At 48.2% G+C, this 15,435-nt stretch overlaps 1 protein-coding gene across 5 annotated transcripts in view; it reads left to right on the top strand.

Moving 5' to 3' along the window:
• The window catches only part of ACLY (ATP citrate lyase), a 54,589-nt gene that overhangs the window by 30,865 nt on the left and 8,289 nt on the right, over positions 1–15,435 (top strand). For all 5 annotated transcript variants that reach the window (XM_055255747.2, XM_055255751.2, XM_055255752.2 and 2 more), the window contains 6 exons: positions 2,233–2,337; positions 4,494–4,690; positions 6,525–6,606; positions 7,857–7,967; positions 13,175–13,302; positions 13,904–13,997. In XM_055255747.2, the coding sequence (XP_055111722.2) occupies positions 2,233–2,337; positions 4,494–4,690; positions 6,525–6,606; positions 7,857–7,967; positions 13,175–13,302; positions 13,904–13,997 (717 nt within the window). The remainder of the gene's footprint in view (positions 1–2,232; positions 2,338–4,493; positions 4,691–6,524; positions 6,607–7,856; positions 7,968–13,174; positions 13,303–13,903; positions 13,998–15,435) is intronic.

Below are 15,435 nucleotides of genomic sequence, written 5' to 3'. Positions count from 1 at the left end.
TGGGTGCGGTGGCTCACACCTGGAATCCCAGGACTTTGGGAGGCCAAGGTGGGTGGGTCATTTGAGGTCAGGAGTTTGAGACCAGCCTGGCACCGCCCCTACTAAAAATAAAAAAAATAGCTGGGTATGGTGGTGGGCACCTGTAGTGCCAGCTACTTGGGAGGCTGAGGCAGGAGAATCACTTGAATCCAGGAGGTGGAAGTTGTAGTGAGCCAGGGTCATGCTATTGTACTCCAGCCTGGGCGACAAGAGACTCCAACTCAAAAAAAATAAAATTAGGATGTTGATTATTTTGTTGAAAATTATCATCTGATCCCAGACTGGCTTATTTCAGTTTATGACTGGAGAACATAAAATTGTCTTGATATCTAGAGGAAGTGAAAAAATACATTTGCCGAAAATGAGCTACCTTTTTTTTTTTTTGAAATGGAGCCTCTCTCCGTTACCCAAGCTAGAGTGAGTACAGTGGCGTGATCTCAGTTCACTGCAACTTCCACCTCCCAGGTTCAAGCAATTCTCCTGTCTCAGCCTCCCGAGTAGCTGGGACTACAGGCGCCTGCCACCACGCCCAGCTAATTTTTGTATTTTCAGTAGAGATGGGGTTTTACCTTTTTGGTCAGGCTGGTCTCAAACTTCAGGCCTCAGGTGATCCAACCACCTCGGCCTCCCAAAGTGCTGGGATTACAGGCGTGAGCCACCACGTCCGGCTGCTACTTCTTTAGTCTAGGGCAGAGGTTGGCAAACTATGGCCCAAGGCAAAACCTAGCACATCACCTAGTTTTAAGGCTGTTTTTTTGTTGTTTGTTTTTGTTTTTTGTTTTTTGAGACAAGAGTTTTGCTCTTGTTGCCCAGGCTGTAGTGCAGTGGTGCGATCTCGGCTCACCGCAACCTCCACCTCCCAGGTTCAAGTGATTCTCCTGCCTCAGCCTCCCAAGTAGCTGGGATTACAGGCACGCACCACTACGTCTGGCTAATTTTGTATTTTTAGGAGAGATGGGTTTTCTCCATGTTGGTCAGGCTGGTCTCAAACTCCCAACCTCAAATGATCTGCCCACCTTGGCCTCGCAGATTGCTGGGATTACAGACGTGAGCCACCGCGCACAGCCAGGGGTTTTTGTTTGGTTTTAAAGAGACAGACATACTGCTCTGTAGCCCAGGCTGGAGTGCAGTGATGCAATCATGCAACTCACTGCAGCCTCAACCTCCTGGGTTCAGTTGATCCTCCTACGGGGTCTCCCTGTGTTGCCCAGGCTGGCCTTGAACTCTTGGGCTCAAGGGATCCACCTGCCTTAGACTCCCAAAGTGCTGGGATTACAGGCATGAGCCACTCCACCTGGCCCCTACAATACTATCTTGACCCTTTATAGAAGTTTGCTGGCCCTGGTTTAGAGCCAAAGAGAAGTGATTCCTGGATCTGTCCCATGCCCCTCCCACCCCGTCTCTGGGCTGAGTGTAGAAGCAGCTCATTTCTCTTAAACGCTGACCCTGTCCTGTGGGGATGGTGACAAGACTCGGAGGGTACCATGGAGAAAAGCCTTAGATAGCTGCTTTATGAGCAGGCACAGGAACAGGTAGACAACAGAAGGGTGTGAGCTTTTGGGTGAGAGTGAACATAGCTGCTATGACTGTAGCAGGGCTTCCGAAGTACCTACCTCTGTTGGGTGGATCACTGCGGCATTAGCTATTGGAGATCAGTTTCGGCTATCCACCACTTGTGTTTTCAGGAGATGGTTAGAGTGATTAGGAGCAGAGGCCTGTGGGAAGAATGAGATGCGTATTGGTTTTGTTTTTTCATTTTGTTTTGTTTTTGTTTTTGAGATGGAGTCTCGCTCTGTTGCCCAGGCTGGAGTGCAGTGGTGCCATCTCAGCTGACTGCAACCTCCACCTCCCTCGCTCAAGCAATTCTGCCTCATTCTCCCTAGTAGCTGGGATTATAGGCACGCACCACCATGCCCAGCTAATTTTTGTATTTTTAGTAGAGACGGGGTTTTGCCATGTTGGCCAGGCTGGTCTCGAACTCCTGACCTTAGAAGATCCACCCTCCTCGGCCTCCCAAAGTGCTGGGATTACAAGCATGAGCCACTGTGCCCGGCTGATATGCATATTGTTAGCATTACTTTGTTCTTGGACCCTGGAAGGGGACATGCGGAGTGGGAGGTGGGCCCTTAAACGGTGCTGTCTTGTTGCCCTGAGGCAGAAAGTTAACGGGAAGGGACTCTTGTCATCCTCTAGATCCGGACCATCGCCATCATAGCTGAAGGCATCCCTGAGGCCCTCACAAGAAAGCTGATCAAGAAGGCGGACCAGAAGGGAGTGACCATCATCGGACCTGCCACTGTGAGCTTCCCCTCCGGAAAGCTTTTTATGTTCGATGCTATCTTATGAAGTTCAATGCCCTTAGGAAGTTTACGTTTTGACTCCTCTATCTCCCTCCTAGGTTGAGAAGATTCAGGAAGTACGTGTTGAAAATCAGTCTGTCCATTTTTAGCTTTTTTTTTGAGACAGAGTCTCACTGCAATGCCTAGGCTGGAGTGCAATGGCGCGATCTTGGCTCACTGCAACCTCCGCTTCTGGGTTCAAGTGATTCTTCTGCCTCAGCCTCCCAAGTAGCTGGGATTATAGGCACCCGCCACCATGTCTGGCTAATTTTTGTATTTTTACCCCCAACGGGGTTTCACCATGTTGGTCAGGCTAGTCTCAAACTCCTGACGTTAGCCTCCCAAAGTGCTGGGATTACAGGTGTGAGCCACTGCGCCCGGCCCATTTTTAGTTTTTGTTACTGTTGTTGTTGTTTTTGAGATGGAGTCTTGCTCTGTTGCCCAGGCTAGAGTGCAGTGGCGCGATCTTGGCTCACTGCAACCTCTGCCTCCTGGGCAGAGTTATTTTTTTAAAGGCTGTCTCCCTAGTACATATCACCTTTATGGTTTCAAGGAGCTAATGAGTAATTTTTTTAGTATTTGTCTACCTTCATAAAACCATAGCATAGTCTTTGCTAAACCAAAGAATAAGCTGCCTGGTGGCCAAAAGTCTTCGTATAAGAAGAAATTATTCTTTTTTGGTGGGGGCGGGGACAGAGTCTCACTCTGTTGCCCATGCTAGAGTGCAGTGGTGCGATCTTGGCTCACTGCAACTTCTACCTCCTGGGTTTAAGCAATTCCCCTACCTCAGCCTCCTGAGTAGCTGGGACTACAGGCGCCTGCCACCATGCCTGGCTAATTTTTGTATTTGTAGTGGAAGCGGGGTTTTACCATGTTGGCCAGGCTGGTCTCGAACTCCTGACCTCAAATGATCCACCCCACCCACTTCTGCCTCCCAAAGTCCTGGAGTTACAGGTGTGAGCCACCATGTTTGGCCTTTTTTTTTTTCTTTGAGACGGAGTCTTGCCCTGTTACCTAGGCTGGAGTGCAGTGGCACGATCTTGGCTCACTGCAGCCTCTGCCTCCTTGGTTCAAGCAATTCTCCTGCCTCAGCCTCCCGAGGAGCTGGGACTATAGGTGTGAACCACCATGCCTGGCTAATTTTTGTATTTTTAGTAGAGACAGGGTTTCACCATGTTAGCCAGGCTGGTCTCAAACTCCCAACCTCAGGTAATCTGCCCCCTACAGCCTCCAAAAGTGTTGGGATTACAGGCGTGAGCCACCATGCCTGGCTGAAATTATTCTTTGAATTATTTTTTGTTTTTTTTTTTAAGAAGCAGGGTCTCGGCCGGGCGCAGTGGCTCACGCTTGTAATCCCAGCACTTTGGGAGGCCGAGGCGGGCGGATCACGAGGTCAGGAATCGAGACCATCCTGGCTAACACGGTGAAACCCCGTCTCTACTAAAAATACAAAAAATTAGCCGGGTGTGGTGGCGGGCGCCTGTAGTCCCAGCTACTCGGAGAGGCTGAGGCAGGAGAATGGCGTGAACCCGGGAGGCGGAGCTTGCAGTGAGCCGAGATCGCGCCACTGCACTCCAGCCTGGGCGACAGAGTGAGACTCCGTCTCAAAAAAAAGAAGAAGCAGGGTCTCGCTGTGTTGCTGGAGTGCAGTGGCTTTTCACAGGTGCAGTTATAACACACTTCAGCAGCCCCGAACTCCTAAGCTTGAGCAATCTCCCTGCCTCAGCCTCCTGAGTAGCTGGGATTACAGAAGTGTTCCTCCACACCTGGCTTATTTTTACTTCTTACTGTATTAAAAAATTGAAGCTAGTATTTATTTCCAAAGAGCTGAGATTACAGACCGGAGCCACTGTGCCTGGCCGAGTATACGTATCTGAACCTGAATGAGTGAGCCATGTTTTACAAATAAGGCTCTCTTTTGTTCTGTATAATGTCTCTTGAGAGAGAGAGAAGACTTTCCTAAGCAGGAAACCCAATGGGCAAGTGTGATTTCTCTTGGTCATTCTCTCCCCAGCCTGGCCAGAGGGGGCTGGGCAGTAATGCAGGGGCTTTGTGATTCTTTGTGGTGAATCTGGAAGTCACCTTCCTCCCTGATTGTGGTTTCTGCCCCCACAGGTTGGAGGCATCAAGCCTGGGTGCTTTAAGATTGGGAACACGGGTGGGATGCTGGACAACATCCTGGCCTCCAAACTGTACCGCCCAGGCAGTGTGGCCTATGTCTCACGTTCCGGAGGCATGTCCAACGAGCTCAACAATATCATCTCTCGGACCACGGATGGCGTCTATGAGGGCGTGGCCATTGGTGGGGACAGGTAATCAGCTGGGAAGCCAAGGAGGGGCTTCCTGCATTGAGAGCAGTGGGCTAGGAGACGATGCTGTGTCCTGCAGGCTGCTTGCTGCCCCTGATTTCCAGGCCCGCAGAAATGCTGCTGAAGTCTAAACAATGGGGCATCACTGCTCTTGTCTTAGGACTGACAGAGCATGAAATTGGAAAACACAGAACAGGGCAACAACGTGCAGGGGAGGTGACTGGGCTTTGGGGATAATTCTGTTTGTTGTGATTGGCCATAGGGAGGCAGCAGAGTGCAGTGGTCAGGAGGGTCAGTTCTGAAATTGGACTAAAGAGGTTCAAATCCCATTTTCCCTCTTTAGTAGGGGGTGGGTGGCAGAGGTCATCCTGGGCCAGTTACTTAACCTCCCTAGACCTCCATCATTTTTACACATCAATTGGGTAAATAATACCCCCACCTCATGGGGCCACTGGAGGAATAAATGAGGTGTAATACATATAAGTGTCTGAGCCAGGGCCTGCCCTCAGCAGGTGCTCAGTGAGTTTTTATTGTAGTTAATAATAGTATCTTCATTATTTTTGTTAGTGGGAACACTGATCAGTAGGTCATGAATACAGTATTATATCTTAGAGTAACGTCTGGCACTTAGTTCATAATAAATGTTAGCCATTATTGTTTATTATTCCTACTATTACTACTGCTGTCAGGCTTAGAAAGCAAAAGCTGTTGAGATAGAGTCACCTTGTTCGTCTCCCTAGCTCTGCCACATGATTTCCAATAGGATGCCTGGGTGGGGAAGAACTCTCACCAAGGTCTTTAGGGGTGTGGCCTGGGAATCCCCAGTCCTTGGGTACTACCTGACCGAAGTCTCAGGGAATAAGTCTAGGAAATGCTGCTTGTTTAGATTGTCTTCTTAGATTTATAATGATCATATCAAAAGACATGAAGAGGCCAAGAACAGTAGCTTATGCCTATAATCCCAGCACTTTGGGAGGCTGAGGGAGGAGGATTATTTCAGCCCAGAAATTCGAGACTAGCTGAGGCAACACAGTCTCAAATTTGGTAGAGACCCCCATCTCTACTAAAAAAAAATTAGCCAGATGTGGTGGCGTGTGCCAGTAGTGCCAGCTACTTTGGAGGCTGAGGCAGGAGGATCGCTTGAACCCGGGAGGCAGAGGTTGCAGTGCACCAACATCACACCACTACACTCAAGCCTGGGTGAAAGAGCAAGACTTCATCTCAAAAAGAAAGAAAATATGTGTGTGTTCTTAGGTTTTTGTGGGTTTGTTTTTTTTTTTTTTTTGAGACGATCAAAAAATTTAAGCCATCCTCCCGCCTCAGCCTCCTGAGTAGCTAGGACTGTACAGGCGCCCACCACCACACCTGGCTGATTTTTGTATTTTTAGTAGAGACGGGGTTTCACCATGTTGTCCAGGCTGGTCTGGAACTCCTGACCTCAGGTGATCCACCATCCTGGGTCTCCCAAAGTGCTGGGATTACAGGTGTGAGCCACTGCACCTGGCCGGAATTTGTGGATATAGTTTAAAACAACTGCACCAGGGCGTACTTTCTAGGTCATCTCTTACTGCTGAGCGAACCTCTCTGGGCTTATTTTGTGCCCAGTCCTTTCCTTTGCAAGTTAAATAGCTCCAACTCCCTCCCTCCTCTTTCTTCTCTTCTGTTCCATTTGCTACCTTCCCCTGTCCATTATTGCTGGGGCATCTCTGGACCTATACCGGCCATCCACATCCCCCCAAAATCCAGTGTTCCCAGTACAAGTGTGCTTCCTAATCCTGTACACACTTCCCCAGGCCTCCTCCTAATCCTGTATCTTGATACTCCCTGCTCTCAACAGGTACCCGGGCTCCACATTCATGGATCATGTGTTACGCTATCAGGACACTCCAGGAGTCAAAATGATTGTGGTTCTTGGAGAGGTGAGTTACTTTAAAAAAAAAAAAATTATGATTTTAAAACTGTAATGCATGATCTCAGTTTTCAAAAAATTAAAACATTTTGGTTACATGTAACTTAAAGGGACAGTCCCTGGTAATCCCATCCCCTAGATACTGGGGCCTCGAGGTTGTCACTATTAGTACTGCCATTTATGTTTCAGAGAAAGGAGTTCTTAATCTCCCAGTGTCCCAAACTTCAGTGCCAATAAGAGAAAAGCTCTGCTCTGGCTGGCCATGGTCTCTACCTGGTGGGCAGTGGAAAGCTGGAGTAAAAAGTGCATTTTTTTGGCCAGGTATGATGGCTCACACCTGTAATCCTCCCAGCACTTTGGGAGGCTGAGGCAAGTGGGTCACTTGAGATCAGGAGTTCTAGACCATCCTGGCCTACATGGCGAAACCCCATCTCTACTAAAAATATAAAAATTAGCCGGGCATGGTGGTGCACACTTGTATTCCCAGCCACTCGGGAGGCTGAGGTGGGAGAATCACTTGAACCCAGGAGGCAGAGGTTGCAGTGAACAGAGATTGCACCACTGCCCTCCAGCCTGAGAGACAGATCAAGACTCCGTCTCAAAAAAAAGCAAAAAAAAAGCACTTTTTAAAAAATGTGGCCGGGCGCGGTGGCTCACGCTTGTAATCCCAGCACTTTGGGAGGCCGAGGCGGGCGGATCACCAGGTCAGGAGATCGAGACCACGGTGAAACCCCGTCTCTACTAAAAATACAAAAAAAAAATTAGCCGGGCGTGGTGGCGGGCACCTGTAGTCCCAGCTACTCGGAGAGGCTGAGGCAGGAGAATGGCGTGAATCCAGGAGGCGGAGCTTGCAGTGAGCCGAGATCGCGCCACTGCACTCCAGCCTGGGTAACAGAGCGAGACTCCGTCTCAAAAAAAAAAAAAAAAAAAAAAAAAATGTGATGACTTCTGGATAGAACAGTTAAAAATTTTTTCTAAATACTAAAAAATTTGGGAGTCCCATAACCCCATCCCTTGTTTGCACCTCTGAAGGCAGGTCTAATCCTAAATCATGTTATATCTCTAGATTAGGAAGCAGGAGTACCAGAGATTCCTTTAGGAGACCTGCTGTTTGTTCCTTTAGAAATCCTCCTTGTATCCAGGCTGAAACTAAACTCGTTTTATTTGGCCAAAGCCCATGTCACTCCATTTTCTATCCAGTTTTTACGTCAGGATGGGCTGCACTAACTTGGCTTTTTCTCATTCCCCATTCCCTGGCAGATTGGGGGCACTGAGGAATATAAGATTTGCCGGGGCATCAAGGAGGGCCGCCTCACTAAGCCCATCGTCTGCTGGTGCATTGGGACCTGTGCCACCATGTTCTCCTCTGAGGTATGGCTGAGATGGGTCACTTCTGGGCTGGGAATGGGGATTGCAAGAGGGGGCATTTGAGGCGAACCATGTAATCATCTTATTAAGCAGCTAGTTGCTTCAAGAAACGTTTGTTACTTGCTTGGTTACTACAAAGTCCAGCCAGGGCCCTGCTCTCTGGGAGCTTATATCCAGTTGGAGGAGACCAACTTATAAGCAGATTAGAGCCACAGTCAGGCTCTGAGTCCCTGCTTGGCGTAGGTAGCAACCAGCTGTCTGGAGAAGTTGAGACGGCTTCCCTGAGAAGGTGATGTTTGAACTGTTAGTTTAGGGGATGAGAAGGGCTTTGCTGATGAAAGGGAGGCCGAGGAGGGAGAAGGACACAGCCTGGGCTCAGCTGGGTGGGGCTTGGTGAGATGTTTTGTGTGGGGAGAGGTGGTAGAAGGAAAGATTTGTTCTTGATGTGTTAAAATGATAAAATGTATGTGAAAGTGCCTGGCGCACCTGATGGTGTTGAATATAAACACTCCTTGGGCTTCTGCTGTCTGCTGAGCTTCTGAGCTATCTGTCTTCTGCTGGGGGATCATACACCAGACTTCAGCCCCTGTGCTTCGGCTTAGAGAACCCTTTACCACCTTGAAGGTGGCTCACATGATGATGATGAAATTGAAGGAAAAGCCAGGCGCGGTGGTTCACGCCTTTAATCCCAGCACTTTGGGAGGCCGAGGCGAGTGGATCCCCTGAGGTTGGGAGTTCAAGACCAGCCTGACCAACATGGAGAATCCTCGTCTCTACTAAAAATTCAAAATTAGCTGGGCATGGTGGCACATGCCTGTAATCCCAGCTACTCAGGCTGAGGCAAGAGAATCGCTTGAACCCGGGAGGTGGAGGTTGCAGTGAGCTGAGATCATGCCATTGCACTCCAGCCCGGGCAACAAGAGTGAAACTCCATCTCAAAAAAAAAAAAGAAAGAAACAACCACTCATCACCCAATTAGTTTATCAGTAGTTGTTAGCACCCTGTTAGTGTAGGGCCTTCTCTTAGTGCTGCGTATATAAAAAGGTAAAGCCTTCAAGGCTTCCTGCAATCATGAGAATCCTTAAGCTTTAACCCTAAAGTTTTCCTACCAGTAAGATACTGTCACTCTCTGCCTAGAATGCATGCCTTTTGCCTTCAGATTCCTGCCCACCTCAAAGTGGCAATATTTGTCCAGTTGTCAAGTGCATATCCTTTGAACGAGTAGTTCCACTTTTGCAGATTTACCCCATGGGTATGCATGCAGAAGTGTTTCAAAGTATGTGTACAAGAATTCTCTGCAGTATCATAACAACAAAAACTGGAAACAACTTTTTTTTTTTTTTTTTTTTTTTTTTTGAGACGGAGTCTCACTCTGTCGCCCAGGCTGGAGTGCAATGGTGTGATCTCGGCTCACTGCAACCACTCCGCCTCCCTGGTTCAAATGATTCTCCTGCCTCAGCCTCCTGGGTAGCTGGGATTACAGGTGCGTGCCACCACACCCAGCTAATTTTTGTATTTTTAGTAGAGATGGAGTTTTACCATGTGGGTCAGGCTGGTCTCGAGTTCCTGACCTTGTGATCTGCCTGCCTTGTCCTCCCAAAGTGCTGGGATTACAGGCGTGAGCCACCGTGCCCGGCCTGGAAACAACTTACATGCTTATCAGGAGGGGACTGTCAGCATGGCATATCCACAAACTAATGGAAAACGGGGGAGGCATGCAAAGAAGGAGGAACTTGATATGTTGATACAGAAAGAGTTTAAGATACATTACCTGTAAGAAAGGGCAGAGTTCAGTAAATGCTTATAATATCCATTTTGTGTAAAGTGTGTATGTGTGGGGTTTTTTTTGTTTTTGTTTTTATTCCATGTAAGTAAAAGGGGAGGAGAGGTCCAGAATCCTGCCCCTCCCTCCAGGATGAGCTCTGCTTGCACAGGCTTTAAAATCAGACCTTGGTAGATCTGTGTAGCCAGACGTGGTGGCAAGTGCATATAATGCCAGCTACTCGGGAGGCTGAGGCAGGAGAATTGATTGAACCCGGGAGGCAGAGGATGCAGTAAGCTGAGATTAGATCTTTAAAATCAGATCTTGATAGACCTGGGCAAGTCATTTAGCCTCTTGGTAACTGTTTTCTGAGCTGTAAAATGAGGATGCTGCAAGTTTGTTGTATGACTTAAATGAGGAAGTAATTGTAAAGGTCTGGCGTGCATAGGTCTTAGAAACTATTCCATTCCATGCCTTGTCAGTCCACTTATTCCATGAAGCTGTTCCTGATTCTCTTTTTTTTTTTTTTTGAGACGGAGTCTCACTCTGTCGCCTAGGCTGGAGTGCAGTGGTGCGATCTCGGCTCACCGCAACCTCTGCCTCCCTGGTTTAAACAATTCTCCTACTTCAGTCTCCCAAGTAGCTGGGATTACAGCCACCACGCCCGGCTAATTTTTGTATTTTTAGTAGAGACAGAGTTTCACCATGTTGGCCAGGCTGGTCTCGAAGTCCTGACTTCAGGTGATCCACCTGCCTCGGCCTCCCAAAGTGCTGGGATTACAGCCGTGAGTTACCGCGCCCAGCCGGTTCTCTTTCTTCTTGAGTGCTCTCCCCCGAGTCCGTACTCACCCAACAGCCAAAAATCAGTCACCCTCCTCCATTGTTTCTCCTGTTGCTTTGCATTACCAGCCCCTCCACCTTTCCACCCCACCTCCCCATCCCCACCATGATCGGGACACTTCTAAGAGGGTGAGCACCTTGCATTTCAGTATCTGGCGGCACTCATCGCCCCATGGGTAGGGTGGGTCCTTGAATTATTTTAGGTTTTTTTTTTTTTTTTTTTTTTTTTTTGAGACAGAGTCTCGCTGTTGCCCAGGCTGGAGTGCAGTGGCACGATCTCGGCTCACTGCAGGCTCCGCCCCCTGGGGCTCACGCCATTCTCCTGCCTCACCCTCCCCAGTAGCTAGGACCACAGGCACCCGCCACCTCGCCCGGCTAATTTTTTGTATTTTTAGTAGAGACGGAGTTTCACTGTGTTAGCCAGGATGGTCTCGATCTCCTGACCTCATGATCCGCCCACCTCAGCCTCCCAAAGTGCTGGGATTACAGGTGTGAGCCACCGTGCCCGGCCTTTTTTTTTTTTTTTTTTTTTTTTTTTTGAGACAGAGTCTCGCTCTGTTGCCCAGGCTGGAGTGCAGTGGTGCAATCTCGGCTCACTGCAAGCTCCGCCTCCAGGGTTCACGCCATTCTGCTGTTTCAGCCTCCCGAGTAGTTGGGATTACAGATGCTCAACACCACGCTCGGCTAATTTTTTTTGTATTCTTTTAGTAGAGATGGGGTTTCACTGTTAGCTAGGATGGTCTCAATCTCCTGACCTCATGATCCACCCGTCTCGGCCTCCCAAAGTGCTGGGATTACAGGTGTGAACCACTGCGCCCAGCCCTTTAGTTTTGTTTTTTTAAATAATTCATCTCCCCTTTAGAAATTTTGTTTTTAGTTTTGAGAAATCCAGAGTTAAAGAAACTTAACTTCTTTAAACCTAGGGTTTCTGAATATAGACTCTCTTCTTCCCACCCATCTGCGGATGCAGATTAAATCCTACAAAGAACGCATTGGGAACTCACGCTTTAAGGTGTCTTTCAACCTTTGCTTACAGAGCAGCAGTTCCTAACCTTTTAACCTTTTTGTTCTGTTTGCATGGTGAAGAGCACAGGCTGAGGCCAGATTGCCTAGGTTCAAGTGCTACCACATACTACCTGTGTGACCTAGGATAAATCACTCTACCCATCTGTGCTCCCATTTCCTTTTTTATAGGAAACGATCATAGCTACTGAGATTGAATGAGTAAAACTCTTAGAAAAGTGCCTGAACATAATGTTATGTAAACAGGTTAGATAGTACTATGATTACTCTCTGCACTCCATCCTAAGACAAGGCTTTGCATCAGATGTCTTGTGGGTTAATATCCTCCATCGCTTGATTAAAGACACAGTCACACTGGGCACTCTGGCTCATGCCTGTAATCCAGCAGCTTGAGAGGCTGAGGTGGGTGGGTTGCTTGAGTCCAGGAGTTGGAGACCAGCCTGGACAACATGGCGAAACCCCATCTCTACTGAAACTACAAAAAACTTTTAGCCAGGCATGCGCCTGTGGTGGCATATGCCTGTAGTCCCAGCTACACGGGAGGAGGTGGGAGAATCACCCGAGCCCGGGAGGTTGAGGCTGCAGTGAGCCAAGATAGCGCCACTGCATTCCAGCCTGGGGAACTGGAGGGAGACCCTGTCTCAAAAAAAAAAAAAAAGAAAGAAAGAAAGAAAAGATACAGCCACCATTTAGCGCTTTTTTTTTTTTTTTTTTTTTTTTTTTGAGACGGAGTCTTGCTCTTATCACCCTGGCTGGAGTGCAGTGGCACAATCTTGGCTCACTGCAACCTCAGCCTCCTGGGCACATATCTATAGTCCCAGCTATTGAGGAGATTGAGGTGGGAGGATTACCTGAGCCCAAGGAGGCCAAGGTGCCAGTGAACCATGACTGCATCACCTTACTCCTGCCTGGGTGACAGAGTGAGACCCTGTCACTTTAAAAAAAAAAAAAAAAAAAAAGGCAGGGGGTCAGGCGTGGTGGCTCACACCTGTAATCCCAGCACTTTGGGAGGCCGAGGCTGGTGGATCACCTGAGGTTAGGAGTTCGAGACCAGCCTGGCCAACATAGTGAAACTGCATCTCTACTAAAAATACAAAAATTAGCTGGGCATGGTGGCAGGCGCCTGTAATCCCAGCTGCTCGGGTGGCTGAGGCAGGAGAATCGCTGGAACCCAGGAGGCAGAGGTTGCAGTGAGCTGAAATCACGCTGTTGCACTCCAGCCTGGGTGACAAGAGCAAGATGTCTTAAAAAAAAAAAAAAAAAAAAAAAAAAAAGAAGGTAAGGGAAAAAAAAAAGGAAGGTGATTCTGGAGTTGGGCTGCCAGTCTTTGTATCCTGACTTCCATGCACATTAGCTGCGTGACCCTGAGGAAGCTCCTGAACTTCTCTGTGCTTTGGTTTCCTTGTCTGTAAAATGGAAATCATCTATTGTACCTATTCAGTGAGCTTGCTTGAGGCTTAAATGAAGTGATTCATGTAAAGTGTTTAGCACAGTGCCAGCCTATGATCAGTGTTGGCATTTCCCTGGGGATTCTATGTTCACTCTTGGGGAATTAGCAGTAAAGCTACTTTCCTTTGCTTTCCAGGTCCAGTTTGGCCATGCTGGAGCTTGTGCCAACCAGGCTTCTGAAACTGCAGTAGCCAAGAACCAGGCTTTGAAGGAAGCAGGAGTGTTTGTGCCCCGGAGCTTTGATGAGCTTGGAGAGATCATCCAGTAAGTGGACCCTGGGGAGGATGCCGGCCTCTCCCTCCTTGCCAAATCCCTCCTGAGACAGCAGCCTCTCCCATACAGGGACATTCCGTATTCCTGGTCCCTCTCGGTGTCTAGCGCAGCTGTGTGGATGGTTCAAAATCCTCTTTCTCTTTGGCTTTCCTTTTGTTTTATTTAGTTTGTGGAAGCAGTAGGTCTAGGCTGGTGTTAAAACGTGTTGAGTTTCTGAGCCTACCTATTTGGCTGGGAGGTGGCAGCCAGAGATGAGAGCTCTGCATGAAAATATTTAGAGAGTGTTACCTATGACTGATAGAGAGTTATTAGATATCCTGTGATCTCTTCCCATTTCTACCTCTTAAACCTGCCTGGACTCCCGGCTGTGTCCTTCCTTGCCATCCAGAGATTGGGACGTGAGGTAGTAGGGAGCAGACGGGCAGGTGCAGTCTTGGCTAGAACTTGTTTTCATTTAGTTCTCAGAATTCAGCAGGTAAGAGTAAACTAAGAAACCTACACTGTTTGGGTTAGATAGAGCATTCTTGGGATGACTTACAGGAGCCCAAAATAAGAAAACCCACGTGGATGTCTTTTTTTTCCTGCCTCCCAGGTCTGTATACGAAGATCTCGTGGCCAACGGAGTCATTGTACCTGCCCAGGAGGTGCCACCCCCAACCGTGCCCATGGACTACTCCTGGGCCAGGGTAGGTGCCTTGAATGTCGCTAACAGTGTGAGCAAGGGAGATCTGTGGGTCTATGGTGGTGGGTTTTGCGTTGATTTGCCTTGAACTCTTGGAGACCAGGCTTTCTGTATTAGTCGGGGATCTCTTAGAGGGACAGAACTAATAGGATATATATATATATATATATATATATATATATATATATATATATATGAGAGTTTATTAAGTATTAACTTACATGATCACAAGGTACCACAATAGGCTGTCTATAAGCTGAGGAGCAGGGAGAGCTAGTTCGAGTCCCAAAACTGAAGAACTTGGAGTCCGATGTTTGAGGGCAGGAAGCATCCAGCACGGGAGAAAGATGTAGGCTGGGAGGCCAGGCCTATCTCTCTTCACATTTTTCTGCCTGCTTTATATTCACTGGAAGCTGATTAGATTGTGCTCACTACGCTAAGGGTGGATCTGCCTTCCCCAGCCCACTGACTCAAACGTTAATCTCTTTTGGCAACACCCACACAGACACACCCAGGATTAATACTTTGTATCCCTCAATCCAGTCAAGTTGACACTTTTGGAGGTCAAGGTGGGAGGATTGCTTGAGACCAGGAGTTGAAGGCTGAAGTTAGCCATGACTGTGCCACTGCACTCCAGCCTGGGTGACAGAGTGAGACCCTGTCTCTAATTTAAAAAAAAAAAAAAAAAAGTGCTGGGCCTGGTGGCTCATGCCTGTAATCCCAGCACTTTGGGAGGCCGGGGTGGGCAGATCACCTGAGGTCAAAAGTTCGAGACCAGGCTGGCCAACATGGTGAAACCCCATCTCTACTGAAAAAATACAAAAATTAGCCAGGTGCAGTGGTGTGCTCCTGTAATCCCAGCTACTCGGGAGGCTGAGGCAGGAGAATCGCTTGAACCCGGGAGGCGGAGGTTGCAGTGAGCCAAGATCGCGCCATTGCACTCCAGCCTGGGCAACAAGAGCGAAACTCCGTCTCAAAAAAAAAAAGAGGAGAGAGAGAGAGAGAGAGCATATTCATGTTGTTTTTGTAATAAAAATGTAACTGTAAAGCATTTTGAAAATTCATAGAGGATAATTGGAGAAATAGGATTGGACTAAATTGGCTGATTTGCCTCAACTCTGGAAATGGGAAATTCAGGAGTTCAGTCCCCGTCCCCTGGGTAAAAGACATATTGAAGGGCTCCCCTATTTCTGTAGCCACGTATCTCCTCCCCCCCACTTTTTTTTTTTTGAGATAGAGTTTCACTTTTGTTGCTGAAGCTGGAATGCAATGGTGCGATCTCTGCTCGCTGCAACCTCCGCCTCCCAGATTCAAGCAATTCCCCTGCCTTAGCCTCCCGAGTAACTGGGGTTACAGACGCATGCCACCACGCCCCGCTAATTTTTGTAGTTTTGATACGGGGTTTCACCATGTTGGCCAGGCTGGTCTCGAACTCTTGACCT

This window comes from Symphalangus syndactylus, chromosome 20, assembly GCF_028878055.3.
Source record: "Symphalangus syndactylus isolate Jambi chromosome 20, NHGRI_mSymSyn1-v2.1_pri, whole genome shotgun sequence".
NCBI classification, from domain to species: Eukaryota; Metazoa; Chordata; class Mammalia; order Primates; family Hylobatidae; genus Symphalangus; species Symphalangus syndactylus.
Note: the sequence above shows the minus strand (reverse complement) of the source record. Positions and strands in the feature narration are given on the sequence as shown.